Source organism: Ylistrum balloti, unplaced genomic scaffold, assembly GCF_031769215.1.
Source record: "Ylistrum balloti isolate Yb309-2 unplaced genomic scaffold, AGI_CSIRO_Ybal_v1 Utg369892, whole genome shotgun sequence".
Taxonomy (NCBI): Eukaryota; Metazoa; Mollusca; class Bivalvia; order Pectinida; family Pectinidae; genus Ylistrum; species Ylistrum balloti.
The window spans coordinates 83,803-99,255 of NW_026782024.1; the positions used below are offsets into that span (position 1 = coordinate 83,803).

Sequence of the window (15,453 nt, forward strand, 5' to 3'; positions counted from 1 at the left end):
AATGTTATATAAATATTACAAGCAGGAAAAGGTTTGATTTTGCGAGAAGATGTCAGTGGATAATTATCAATAGTTTACTGGGACAAAGTCAGGAAAATTTGATTTTTTTTTCAAACACACAAGTAAATCAAAATAAAATTCAACATGAAAATGAGAAAAGCTAATGACAAAACACTTTGTGATCATAATTTCAATACATATAGTGAAAATGTTAAGCTTACTTTCATTTGAAAACAGGGTAAAAAATACAAAAAACCAAAAAAAACCAAAACAAAAAAAAAAGAAAGAAAAAGAAGTTTGAAAGATTTAAAAAGTTGATTACTGTGATAGTATGATTTCTATTAGTCATAATGCTGATTTTTTTTTTTTTTTTTCCATATCAAAATATATTATTTCAAAACATAATTGCTAGTCCATTGATGTCCAAATAATACCAGAAGAACCATTTTACAATTTCAAAGCTAATCAAATTTCCACTAGAAAATAAAGAAATTGATTACATCAAGAAATGTCTCTCGTGCCTAAGCAAAACGAAAATTTACCGATGTTCCTCAAATGAAAAATCAATGAGATGAACACCTCAGCTAGGTTACAATATACAAGTACAAGTCAACATGTCTTCTTGTGTAATCTATAGCACAACAGTAGCTATAGCACGTCTCAAGGGTTAGACAATGTATGTCAGCATGTAAGGTATGGATTCATAATTACACTCCACCCTACAAACTGCGTACTGCTATTTAGTTTGGAACCCCTAGAAAGACATAACGCACAATTCAACAGCCATTTGAGGATGAAACAAAATCTACAAAAATCAATAACATTTGTTATATATATGAACATACTGTGTCACCTCTATATACTTATACAGCTGATTCTCACCGGAGCATTATTTGATTTTAATCACAAGCTGTGAAATACGAAAGTTACGATATGGAAATAATACAAAGACGACTGCTGAGAGCTGTCATTTTCTATACTTACAGTCAAGTAAAACTGCGGTGTACCATTTACTGAAGACCTACTTCATGTAGCCATTATCAATGACAAAACCATGTGCATATATCTAAAGGAATATCTATGCCAGCCCATGATACATAGCTAATGCTATGCTGATTAAATCTACAGGCTATAGATGTGGTTTATCAAGTACCTGCAATCTTATTCAATATATCATGATCCAATAGTGATTAAAATCAAATCACATTCTTGTATTCTTTATGGTGTTTCAAAGTCCTACTTCTGCGAGTTTAATATCTAAAATCACATTATTTTTTTAAAACTGTAGATATTTGTTTTATTTTGGTTTCTCCTTCAATCAAAATTAGGTTGGACTACAATCTATAATTTCCTTCTTGTAAAATAATCCTTGCGTCAACAGCCTAACTTAGAAAGTCAACAAACAATCAGATGACTAAATGGTGGTAAGCTATAGCTCGACCAGTGACCAGCATTGGTCAGTGGGACTGACCAGGACTGACCAGGATCGGTATGTGTACCCTACAGGGGAATTTAGCTGTGCTAGAGGTCAACAACAGATTGACCAGTGTTTCCTGACCTTACACACTCATATGCCAAGCATGTGTGTCTATGTTCTACACTAGTTTAGATCCTTCATGTATCTTTGTATCTAACAATATTATCAATACCAGTACACAGTGGTATGTACAAATTGTTTGTTTCTATCACTTCCTAAGATAAACACCTCTATTAATTTTGAGACTTCCCACACAACCAATTTATCTATAGTTTAGATTCTTCTGATCTGCATTCACACTAATGTTTTGATAAGATTTTTGAAAATGGCCTTTCTAAAGACTCTATGTTCAGAAATTCTAGTTAGTATATCACTGCATTTTAACATTACGTACAATGACTAATTTCTTAACATAACTATGTATTTATCAAGTTAACATTTTTTCCTCTGCTTCATGAATACAACTTTGTTAAAAATTATTTGCAATCCCATTTTTTTTAGCTATTCAAACATTAAAAAATAAAACAGAATACTTGATTTGAAACACATTTGATACTAACATAGTGATGATGAGAGGATTTAGGGCCTGAGTTAACCTTTGAATGCCTTATAACAACTGTTTGGTAAAATATGGCCTAGTGTTCTGTGGTCCTTGTAAAGGCTGGTGCTGATGTAGCTGACTCCACACATAGACATGGCTGTACATGCTTGTAGGTATATCCTGTTATTGATTTTTACACACAGTTCCTGCACATCTTATTACAGCTGACCTCAGTGTTCAATCGAATGAGCTTCCCAGGCAGTTCTAGTTGATTTTAAACAAAATTTTGGATATCGAACGTTTTCCGGAAATTTTTGCGTTACTTCTACATTGTATTTTTCAATTAATTCTGAGCATTTTCACTTTTTTGAGACCCATATAAAACAGGATGAGCCAAACAATTTTATCAATGGTAACCAAGAAAAAGCAATGTTCACATGATATTCTATAAACCAAAGTATTTACCTCTAAAGTTGTCTTGTTTTTAAGTACTGTTATAAGGATTTTACCTGATAATTTCAATTAAAATTTGAAATAATGCATAGACACTAATTCAACTACATATATCATATCTTTAGCGGTTAGTATACTGCAGTATTTGAGACATCTCTTATACTATCATGGTAATAAATTTTTATATATCACAACATAAAGATCAAACTGGCTATTTCATAAAAAAAGCAAAAGCTTAAATAAATGACTTGCAAAAGACAATTTAGTGATTAAAACTTTTAAAAGTATGTAAGTAACATGATTAAAATGTCCATTTTTTTCCTAATTAAAATAATATGTACATTAATCCAAATAAAACAGCTGATCAACTAAGACAGCAATGATTTTGGGAGCGTGTGCAGTAAATAATACTAATAAAATTATCATCGTGGGAGAGAGCATGTTATACATTCTGTACCATCCACACAGTTAGTACAAGATAAATGTATGTATAGATGGTTTGTATGTAGGGCATGAATGTTGTTTACTGTAGAAATATAAAGCACTGACCATAAACACAGCTCAAGTCATCTGACCTAGCTGCTAAGCCCTGAAACCATTGGTCAAGCATTATGTAACAGCTAGCTGCCCACTATACACTGTCATACAAATGGCCAGTGGCTTGGTACACACATACACAGGGCCCATTGTGTAGAGGGTATACCAGATCTACTGATTATCAGTATTGGAGATTTCTACCACATGGCAGCATGAGTGAGGCACCCAACGGGGACACTTTCATCATTATCAATTACCCTTCCATTTCATAACTTTAAAATATCAATAAGCATTTATACAAAATAAAACCAACAGTAATGAAAAAAAAAATTTCCAGAAACATGTCTAACTGTGCTGAACTTTTCTAAAACAATTCAAATAAACATTAGCTATTTATGCTTGTGCAATGTGAAAGTCTAACTACAAAGTAACTTCATCAAAAACTTTTTAAATTGTGACAAAAATGAAAAATAATATTAATTTACTAATATGCTAAATTATAATTTTACAACAATGCAAGTAGATCTTGTTTTTTGGCTTAGCTATAGTTTCTTTTTCTCAAATTATATATTTTTTAAAAGTTGAAATATAACTTAATTGTTGACATTTTAACACACATTAATGATGTATGGGAAATGAGAAAGTTTCATATTGAATTTTAATACTAATTATATATATATATAAATGTTATATATATATAAATATATGCCAATTTTTAGCTCTATTGAATGAAAAAAATCGCTACTCTGAAATGCACATGTCTAACATTCATAAGGCCTTTCGGTTCTATCACGGAGTTCATAACTCCCAACAAACACCAATGGCAAATTGTGTCAGAGGTCTACTTGCCATACAAACTGTCATAGATTGAAATTAATACAGTTAAAAAATTGTGTAAACAACATATAAAATATCCCTCCTACTCTTGAAATTTGCGTGGCAAGTGCTGAATAATATTCACCCAAGATCATGATAGAGCTTACTATCTATATCTATCTTTTTTAAACAAATTTATTGCCACAAAATATGGAATTTTTCATGATTAGAAAACGGAGCATGACAACAAAATTCAAAACCAATGAGGTAGTAGTCAGAAAAATGTAATAAGGGGAGGTAATTTGTTATAATTTTTCTCTCTCCAAAATATTCCACAATAAAAAAATTGAGAGTTCTCTGGCATAGAGAGTGTTTTCAAGACATTCAATTCAATGCTAGGCATTAATAAGTCAGTTGAAGCAAAAAATAAGAGAACGAGAAAATGTGTAAAATATAAAACAGTTCCTGGAAAACTGAATGTAAAACTGAAAATATTATTTTTTCTTCTGAATAATCCAATAAATAATCTCCAGTTTCTGTTATCAATAAACTATACAAAACACATAGAATCATTGGCATGTGTCAAGAGTACTAGTAATACTACTATCTACTAACTTTATCCCTGAGCTTAATGTTTGCCTTTGGCAGTACAAAACCTGAGTTAGCAAATAATGAAACGGTACACCTGAGCAGCAATGCAAAAAGCATACCCTTATAGAGTAAAAGCTAGCTCCACGACACAGTACAATGTACCACTTTAGTTTTTAGTATTTCTTAAAATACCTGTAAGCGATTGTTTCCAAAGTCCACCACAATAATATAACCTTCAGGAGAGACGCACAAACCAGAGGGACGATCAAGTTGTCCTGGGCCTGCTCCAGGTGTTCCGAATTTACATAGGAAATTGCCATTTGGTTGAAACACCTGAATACGATGATTCCTAGAATCAGCTACAATGATATTTCCCTCTTGGTCTACTACCACACCTTGTGGTCGCAGAAATTGACCATTGGCACTGCCCTCAGTTCCTAAAAACCGAGCTGTTTGGAAGTCTGGGTGGATTACCAAAAGTCGGTGATTGTTGAAATCGGTGACCACCATGTGACCCTCATTGTTGAAACACACACCACGTGGTGAATCAAAATGTTTCCAAAGAGATCCTTCAAACCCGTATTTGTTCACAAACTGTCCATCTGGTGAAAAAAGTTGAACTCTATGGTTCCTGGTGTCTGACACCAGAATCTTGCCATCGTTGTTGACAGCTACATCCCAAGGGTAATTAAACTGGCCATTCTTATTTCCCTTTTCACCAAACTTCAGCAGAAATGTTCCGTCGATTGTGAAAATCTGCACTCTATGGTTGTCTTTGTCTGCCACGATTATCCGCCCTTGATTATCACATGCGACTCCTGCTGGGCGATCAAACTGTCCATTTCGTGTTCCAGAGGTTCCGAACCTGTGACAAAATGTGCCATCAGAGTTAAAGACTTGGATACGGTTGTTGCTTCGATCTGCAATAACAACATTTCCGTCACGGTCACAACAAACGCCCCAAGGTCGACACAGCTTTCCTTCTACCTCTCCCTCTCCTCCAAATTCGAACAACATTGGTCCAATTGTTGCGTAGTTCCGCCCACTACGTATATTGACAGTGAATGGGCTCTCTGCTATGTGTTTGCCATGTATTGTCACTGATATGATATGCTGTCCCTCTAATTGTGGACGATATGTGACTGCATATGTGCCATTTTGTCTATCTATGACTTCTGCCCGGTAGAAAGCACCATCAGAGCTATGAATGATACATTCCACTGGATCCCCGCCAATCACACGAGGCTCTCCATGATGATCTTTTGTGTGAATCATAAAAAGTGACATCTTCCCTTTTAAAGCCTTCTTAAGCCCGTCACCTGTAGCGATGCAATTTGGTGCATATGCACTACTACTAATGATTCCCATCTTGCCGATAGCATTGTATAGGGCCAAATCTGGAGGTGTAAACATGATACAGTCATCCTCATGTGGCTGCAAATGCCCACGCAATTTTCGAACATTCTGCATTTCTGCTACCATTTGGTCTTTGGTTTTGAGTATATCAATCTGCGTACCCGTATTTAGAAGTTTTTCAACTTCACTGACTGTTTGCATAAGTGAAGAAAGTCCCTGTTTAAGATCATCAACCTGTATATGTAGTGATTTTCCTTTGACCTGACGAATTTTTTCCACACGCCTCAATAAATCACGTTCCCTCTCCTCCAGCGCTGCCATATGTCTGCGAATGATAGTTCTCACTTCTGTTGTAACTGCCTGAGTTCTAACTTCCACACGCTCGGCCATTCCCTGAGTGAGCTCAATACTTTCTTCAAGAGCTTTGATCCCTGCTTTGGCATCTGCGAGAAGTTTCAATGTTATAGTTTTGGAATTATCAATTGCATCTTGAAGGTATATGAAGTTATGTCCAACATGCTCATTCATGGTACAATCTCCGCATATTGCCCTAGAACAGGTATCACAGTATAATCGCAATATTCCATGTTCGTGTCGAGAACAGTAACTGTCCTGTCGATCTGGGAGAGCTACCGCTTGTTGCTTTTGTTGCTGGTATTCCTGTTGCTTGTGTTGCTGGTATTCCTGCTGTTTTTGTTGCTGGTACTCCTGTTGCTGCTGTTGTTGTTGCATTGATGGTGAACTTAGTCGAGGTTGACATGTTGTACCTAGATGTAAAATGCTGCTTGATTGTAGATTTAACATCGAAAAGCGTTCAATGAAGTGATCTTTAGTGAGCCTAACTCTCTGATGTGCCCGTACACAGTTATCACACAGGTACTCGCTACAGTTCTTACAAACACACGTTGCTTTGCTTCCCTCGTCACACGAGTTACACCATTTCGCACCTGTTATGGGCCGCTGTCGTTCCAAATCTAGAGATGAGTCTTCTATATCATGTTGTGTTGAAACCATTACGTCAAATATGTTTGACACGATTAAGTTGGAAGGCAAGCTGTCGATCCCCCCTGAATTTAAAGGGGCGACCTGGTGACAAGTTGGACATTCTAGGGGTCCCGAAAACTCCTGTCCTGGCAGAGACGGGGAGGGACCCTGGTCCCGTGTAGCCTGCTCAAGGCATCGCTTGCAAAAGGAATGAAGACATGGCAGTATTCGAGGGTCGTCAAATCGGTTGTGGCAGAGAGGGCAACCCAACTGCTCCCCAATCGAGTCGGCATATGCGGCCATCGGCGAGGTAGAGCATGAGGTAGATTGGTTAAATCGAACGTAAAAAGTTGATCCTTACATTGCGTGTCTCTAGCGTACGTAACCGAGAGTATCAGAGCACCATTCGAAAGGGATCGAGGTTGGTAACCTGCCAACCACGGAGTTCTCCGGCTAAGAGTAGGTCATAGTCAGCTTCTGATGTTTTTGCACAGTTTAGGGAGGTCAGTGTGAATGAAAGTCATATAAAATGTTATAAACTTACGTATCAATCACGACTTGGGTGTGTAATTCGAAGCATAAACGCACCTCATCTCAAAACGAGCAATGTTGTCCTCGTTTCCTCTGTACGGCGCCATCTTCCAATATCATAAGTGGGCGTTCCTAACCTACTTTGCCACGCTGTCATTCATTTCCATTGACCAATCAAAACACACGACACACCTGTTATCATTTTCATTCATGTGGTCACTTCCGAAATTACATAATGACCCGCACAGTCAGCTCTATTCATTTATTACAAAGAACACTGCTTTGATGGATTTACATAGTTTTATATATAATTTTCATGATAACTTTCAATCTACTTTTCGTTCATGTAATGTATCAATGCCATGCCTAGTAATGCAGTATTTTCTGTTCATTGCGAATTAGGGGCGGGGTGGGGGTCTATCTGGCATGTGTTATGTAATAGGTATGCTGTCCATTACTGGACTCGTGTACATGGTTCAGGGCTAGCAAAGTTCTGCGTGAGTAACTACGTTAGATGGACATAGCCAAGGGCACTCCATATATGTAGATCTACAGCGTGTGAACATTCATAAAGCCAACAGTTTTTGGGTCCGAAAACGAGGTCACGACCAGAATAGACATTACAATAAAGATTAACACTTATGTAAGCAGATCTTCGTTACAGATTTTAAAACACACATGTCGCTTTAATATGTTGTTTAAAAACCAGGGACGATATAATACTAAATGATATTACACATACCTGACAAAACATCCACGTGTTTTCAATGTACGCTACAGTCATTAAAAATTAATTGTGAAATTGATTTGATATTCATATACTGTATATTGATTATCATCTCTGTTCAGTTTTAATCATGGATTTAGATAATATCTTAGTCTGTGGTTTCAACACACCAATTAACTATTAATTATAGAATTAAAACGTACATTGGGGTAAAACTAAGTGAATATGGTGAATAATTGCTAAATAAAGAGATCGGAAGATAGAATGTACAATTTCAGAAATATTGTATTTTTTAAACAGGATTTACACTGATATCAGGAATTCCATATCGTAAACATAAATTTAAGTGTGTATCGCCCAATGTAGGTCTACGAAGTGATGATAACATGCAGATCTTGTTTTGAAGATTTCATGAAGACTCCGTGTTTTAATGTCCAAGTGTCTATTGATCTCCCTAAATTCAACAATTACCCTGACATAGTTAATTCACCTTTAGTGATATGTAATCTATAAATATATAAATTTTTATACACTGTACTATAAAAAAATATTTATAAAATTGTGACATAGGTAGAGAAACATGTGAATTACAGATATTTGATTAAAGTCTCTTTTTTAAATATATATATATTATGTTAGAATTTGCATTAAAAATTATGAAATTGTAATATGCATTAATAATTGCGCAAAAAACGAGGCTATCGACGGTTGATGAGTATGTAAATTCCATTGTTTGAAATTGATTGACATTACAACAAACTTTCATCGAGACAATTTGGCAGTCGTCTTGCTGGTAAAAATGTCACCGAATCCCTTACAGTCAGAACGGAAATTATCCTACTTGAGCTTACAAGACCATACCAAGCATTTGGTAGTCTCCTATTACAACAGTTGTCACTGTGTTAATTTATTTATCATCAGTTACGTGTCGGGTAAAACATCTAGGATTCACAAGAAATAGCGTCCTACAAGCAGTGCTTTATTTCTGATTAGTAGAATCAGGGACGTCCCTAGTAGAAAACATCACTCGTATCCGATGTAGACAGAGAAAACAGAAGGGAATTTATATTGTGTATATGCTGACACGGGACTTTTTTCTACGAGTTAATTCCCCTGGCGTAATGAAAAGGGAAGAATGCTGACATAAAACTAATTGGGAAATAATGGTGATTATATTTATTATGTATAACCAGTGTATCTCATTAAAGTCAAACAATAATACGTATAGTAGTTATGGTGATTGTAGCGCGAATGCTTAGTTTGGCGGTTAAATCGATGAAAGTATGGTATGAATATGTGTGATGGTACATCAATTTAAATAAGACTTTAAACTCATAGTTTTAAGAAAGCATTTATTTTGATCGTACATTGGGGGAAATAATAGTACGGCCAAAATATCCTGTTACAGTTTATAAATGTGGTTATATGGCAGAGCAGGTTACAATTTAATTGTTTTTAAAGAGGTGTTTTTTAAATGGGTCTGCTGAATTGAAAGACTGATATTCATCTGTGGCGTAAAATAGAACATGCGATATGTTCAATATCAGCAGAACTGTCAATCAATTTTTGGAATTGCTATCTCATTTGTTAAGCATACGTCAAACTCAGATAAAGTATGAATTCCTACTTGAGCTTCATATAATTCTGTTAGAACATATTACATGGGTGGATATAATTTCAAAACCAAATTTCTTTTAAAGTGCATGATGTCACCGGTATAAGTCTTGCAGGGTGGTTTTCATATTGTGTAAATAATATACATTATTTCTTTTCAACAGGAATGATCGTTCAGATTTTTATGGACTTTGAAAAGCACGCCTGTTGATCAGGTTTATTGCTCAAACAGCAATAAATCACGTGTTGTTCAACCATTTGTTGAGAGACTACTTATATTAAATGCACTGAATGATCGGGTTTGGAGGGAAATAGTAAGGTTTTCGTAGGATCGAAAATCGAATGCTTGAAATGTATTTTTCATAAGATAAGAGCGAAGGACCATTTGTCTACATATAATAAGTGTAGTTAAGTATTCATATCATTTATGACGTGTTTCTGTTAACCTTACCTCAAGGTTACGTCATACCAATGACGTCATAATGCTAAATATCGCGTATAATGCATGTACATGTAATATACATGTGTAATGTATAGTAATCCAAATGGTAAAACCTTAGGGACATGCGCAATAATTCCACTGTTATTACAGTGTACGATAAGAATTTCATCCAGCTGTCGAGAATTTAGCCTACTGATGATCCCCCGGTACAGTGCACGTGTAAGAGTGACCTACTTGTGTGTACCATTACGTGTACTCAAGGACATGCTGGTATATAGGCTCGTGTCGAGACAATGGTTGGCTCCGCAACACAATCGATACGGTAGACCACATTCGTACCATAGATATAACGTTATCAGGCCGGGGGTCTCACATCTTCAAATTCTCCACCTCGCCTGGCCACCGTCACAGCGGTAACACATTAGTATGGTAACGCGATGCTGTCACGAATCAGGCACTTCTTTGTCGTATGTGGACACAGACAAACGTCGTAGTAACCGAAAGTGGCACGACAAGCGGACGGAGCACCAACCATCAACACTATTGTCAAAACTTGTAAATTAGCACGAATATTACAGAGAATGCAACCGGATACAATAATTCCAAAACCACAAATGTGGCTACATTCGAGAAAATCAAAAACACAGTCTTACTCAAGGATCGACCTGATGATATATAATTCTAAATGAAACATGACATCAACTTCTAAATCCTAATCATTGACAATGGAAACGGCCTCAGTGTTATATTAATAAAAACTAATTAGACGATACTAAAACTGAAATGTTTTCAATGATTTTTAGCTGATTTTTTTACAATCAGAAACAAATCATATTTCATAGTATGTAGGTGGCATGAGCGTTCTGATGATAAATTATTCAAAATATTTTACGTCCCTGCTAAAACCGAATAACCCATGTAGGCGAAATAAATACTTCCTTGTTTCAAATCAAATGAAACTCGATATGTTGCCATCAAAATGAAATTCAGAAAAATGTTGAGTGATAGATAAAACAGTAGAAAAAAGAGTAATCAACATGTTGACAACGAAATAAAACCCAATAATTCTGACAATGACTGCAAACCGAACATGGTGACAGTGAAATAGATCCCAATAACATGTTGACAATGAAATCGGACCCAATAATGTTGACAATGAAATTGGACCCAATAATGTTGACAATGACTGCAAACCGAACATGGTGACAGTGAAATAGATCCCAATAACATGTTGACAATGAAATTGGACCCAATAATGTTGACAATGAAATCGGACCCAATGATGTTGACAATGAAATTGGACCCAATAATGTTGACAATGACTGCAAATCGAACATGGTGACAGTGAAATAGATCCTAATAACATGTTGACAATGAAATTGGACCCAATAATGTTGACAATGACTGCAAATCGAACATGGTGACAGTGAAATAGATCCCAATAACATGTTGACAATGAAATCGGACCCATTAAAGTTGACAATGAAATCGGACCCAATAAAGTTGACAATGAAAATGGACACAATAATGTTGACAATGAAATCGGGCCCAATAATGTTGACAATGAAATCGGACCCAATAAAGTTGACAATGAAATTGGACCCAATAATGTTGACAATGAAATGGGACCCAATTATGTTGACAATGAGATCGGACCCAATAAAGTTGACAATGAAATTGGACCCAATTAAGTTGACAATAAAATTGGACACAATAATGTTGACAATGAAATCGGACATAATAATGTTGACAATGAAATCGGACACAATAATGTTGAAAATGAAACCAAACCAAAGAACACGTCGACATCGAAATCGAACCCAATGATTAGTTGATAGTGAAATAAATCGTAATTATATGTTGACAGTTAAATAAATCCCAATAATATGTTGACACTGAAACAAAACTGAATTAATGAAGGCTCTAAAATAAATCCCAATGTTATGTTGACATTGAAATAAAACACAATTATATGTTGACAATGAAACAAATCGGACTTAATGTTGACAGTGAAATGAATGCAACTGATATGTTGACAATGAAAAAAAATTATATTTTGGCAGTGAAATTCATTTTAATGATTTTTTGATAATGAAAAAAATCCCAATGATATATTGACAATGAAATAAATCTAAATTAATGTTGACAGTGAAATAAATCCAAATAATTTGCTGACAGTGAAAAAAAATGATATATTGACAGTGAAATAAATCGTTATTATATGTTGACAGTTAAATAAATCCAAATAATATGTTGACAATGAAATAAACCCAAATGATTTGTTGACAGTGAAAAAATCCCAAAAATATGTTGACAGTGAAAAAGATCTTAATAATATGTTGACAACGAAACAAATTTGAATTAATGTTGACAGTTAAATAAATCCAAATAATATGTTGACAATGAAATAAATCTTGATAGTATGTTGACAGTGAAATAAATCTTAATAATTTGTTGACACTGAAATAAATCTGAATTAATGTTGAAAGTGAAAAAGATCTTAATGATATGTTGACAACGAAACAAATCTGAATTAATGTTGACAGTGAAATAAATCTTAATAATATGTTGACAATGAAATAAATCCCAATAATATATTGACAATGAAATAAATCTTATAATATGTTGACAGTTAAATAAATCCAAATAATATGTTGACAATGAAATAAATCCAAATAATTTGCTGACAGTGAAAACATCCCAATAGTGTGTTGACAGTGAAAAAGATCTTAATAATATGTTGACAACGAAACAAATCTGAATTAATGTTGACAGTGAAATAAATCTTGATAGTATGTTGACAGTGAAATAAATCTTAATAATTTGTTGACACTGAAATAAATCTGAATTAATGTTGAAAGTGAAAAAGATCTTAATGATATGTTGACAACGAAACAAATCTGAATTAATGTTGACAGTGAAATAAATCTTAATAATATGTTGACAATGAAATAAATCCCAATGATATATTGACAATGAAATAAATCTTAATAATATGTTGACAGTTAAATAAATCCCAATGATATGTTCACAGTGTAATAAATCTAAATAATTTGTTGACAATGAAATAAACCCCAATGATTTGTTGACAGTTAAATAAATCCCAATGATATGTTCACGGTGAAATAAATCTTAATAATTTGTTGACAATGAAAGAAACCCCAATGATTTGTTGACAGTTAAATAAATCCCTATAATATGTTGACAGTGAAATAAATCCCAATAATTTGTTGACAATGAAATAAATCTCAATAATATGTTGACAGTTAAATAAATCCCAATGATATGTTCACAGTGTAATAAATCTAAATAATTTGTTGACAATGAAATAAACCCCAATGATTTGTTGACAGTTAAATAAATCCCAATGATATGTTCACGGTGAAATAAATCTTAATAATTTGTTGACAATGAAAGAAACCCCAATGATTTGTTGACAGTTAAATAAATCCCTATAATATGTTGACAGTGAAATAAATCCCAATAATTTGTTGACACTGAAATAAATCCCAATAGTGTGTTGACAGTGAAAACATCCCAATGATATACTGACAATGAAATAAATCCCAATAATTTGATGATAGTGAAATAAATCCAAATAATATGTTGACAATGAAATAAATCCAATAATATGTTGACAGTGAAAACATCCCAATGATATACTGACAGTGAAATAAATCTTAATAATATGTTGACAACGAAACAAATCTGAATTAATGTTGACAATGAAATAAATCCCAATGATTTGTTGACAATGAAATAAATCTTAATAATATGTTGACAGTTAAACAAATCCCAATGTTATGTTCACAGTGTAATAAATCTAAATAATTTGTTGACAATGAAATAAACCCAAAAACATATTGACAACGAAACAAATCTGAATTAATGTTGACAGTTAAATAAATCCCAATGATTTGTTGACAATGAAATAAATCCCAATAATTTGTTGACAGTGAAAAAAATCTTAATAATATGTTGACAGTTAAACAAATCCCAATGATATGTTCACAGTGTAATAAATCTAAATAATTTGTTGACAATGAAATAATAAATCCAAATAATTTGTTGACAGTGAAATAAATCTTAATAATTTGTTGACAATGAAATAAACCCCAATGATTTGTTGACAGTTAAATAAATCCCAATGATATGTTCACGGTGAAATAAATCTTAATAATTTGTTGACAGTGAAATAAATCCAAATACTTTGTTGACAATGAAATGAATCCAAATAATATGTTGACAGTGAAAACATCTCAATGATATATTGACAGTGAAATAAATCGTTATCATATCTTGACAATGAAACAAATCGGAATTAATATTGACACTGAAATTAATCGCAATTATATATTGACAGTTAGATAAATCCCGATAATATGCTGAAAATGAAATCAAACACATATGATGTTGACTGTAATGTATTGTGTCACCTGCCTGGCCATGTAAGGGTTACTATGTATGGAGATTTTGAACTTTCCCGTCAGGTAAACCCGATGTATACCTTGTGTACCTATTTATTTACACCTAATATTAGAATGGTATTTCTATTACATATACTTATCATGAATTGTTTGATATACATATAATGTATTTCATATGATTGATACAAACACTTTTATTCAATACATTGATAATATTTTTTCCTTTGTAAACTATTTCAGAAAATGGGACTTTGTATTTCATTACACAAGTTATTCCGCCAAGAATATCAATAATATATTGGACTCCTCGCTTTATCACACAAAATATTTCGTAACATTTGAAATTACATTAAACTGCGTAATGTTACTGTCAGTTATTAACCTCGTTTTTCTTAATATCATATTAGTCAAACACTTAATTTTAAAATTTGTATTCCAATGTATATAATGTAGCGTTTCTAATCATATTTGTTACATACACACCACGATTTAATTCATTCGAATACTATCACGGTTCAGAGTGAAAAAGACGAAATTTATTGAATTACGGAGCTAGTTTTCATCCCCATTTAGATTCTGACATTTCTCTCCGTTAATTTTGATTTTCTTCTGTCTAGGTTTCAAAATTTAGGCCCTTGGCATCATTGACGAGTCCTAGAAGGACGAAACATGCAATTTCATTCAGTGTTTGGCTCTACTGTATCTAATTCTAAATTGATATTAAAATGTGATATTCACTTGTGTGTCTTTTTTACAAGCCTATGGACAATTTATCAAATGCAAATTGACCCCTCCAGCTAAAAGTTCTACATGAAACGGACGACTTCATTTTATATTGTACAACACGAGAAAGGACCGATCGATGAATGCCCATGCTCTCTCTTTCTCTCTCCACCAGTTTCATGTTTTTATACAACAGAGATGAAAAAAAATCAGCGAGAAAATTCTTTCGTATCG

At 33.8% G+C, this 15,453-nt stretch overlaps 1 protein-coding gene across 1 annotated transcript; it reads right to left on the bottom strand.

Annotated features, from left to right (window-relative positions):
• Window positions 1–4,598: 4,598 nt before the first annotated feature.
• Window positions 4,599–7,058, bottom strand: LOC132546503 (E3 ubiquitin-protein ligase TRIM71-like). Its single transcript, XM_060210221.1, has one exon. The coding sequence runs from the start codon at window positions 7,056–7,058 to the stop codon at window positions 4,599–4,601; it is 2,460 nt and encodes an 819-aa protein (XP_060066204.1).
• Between the last annotated feature and the right edge of the window lie 8,395 nt (window positions 7,059–15,453).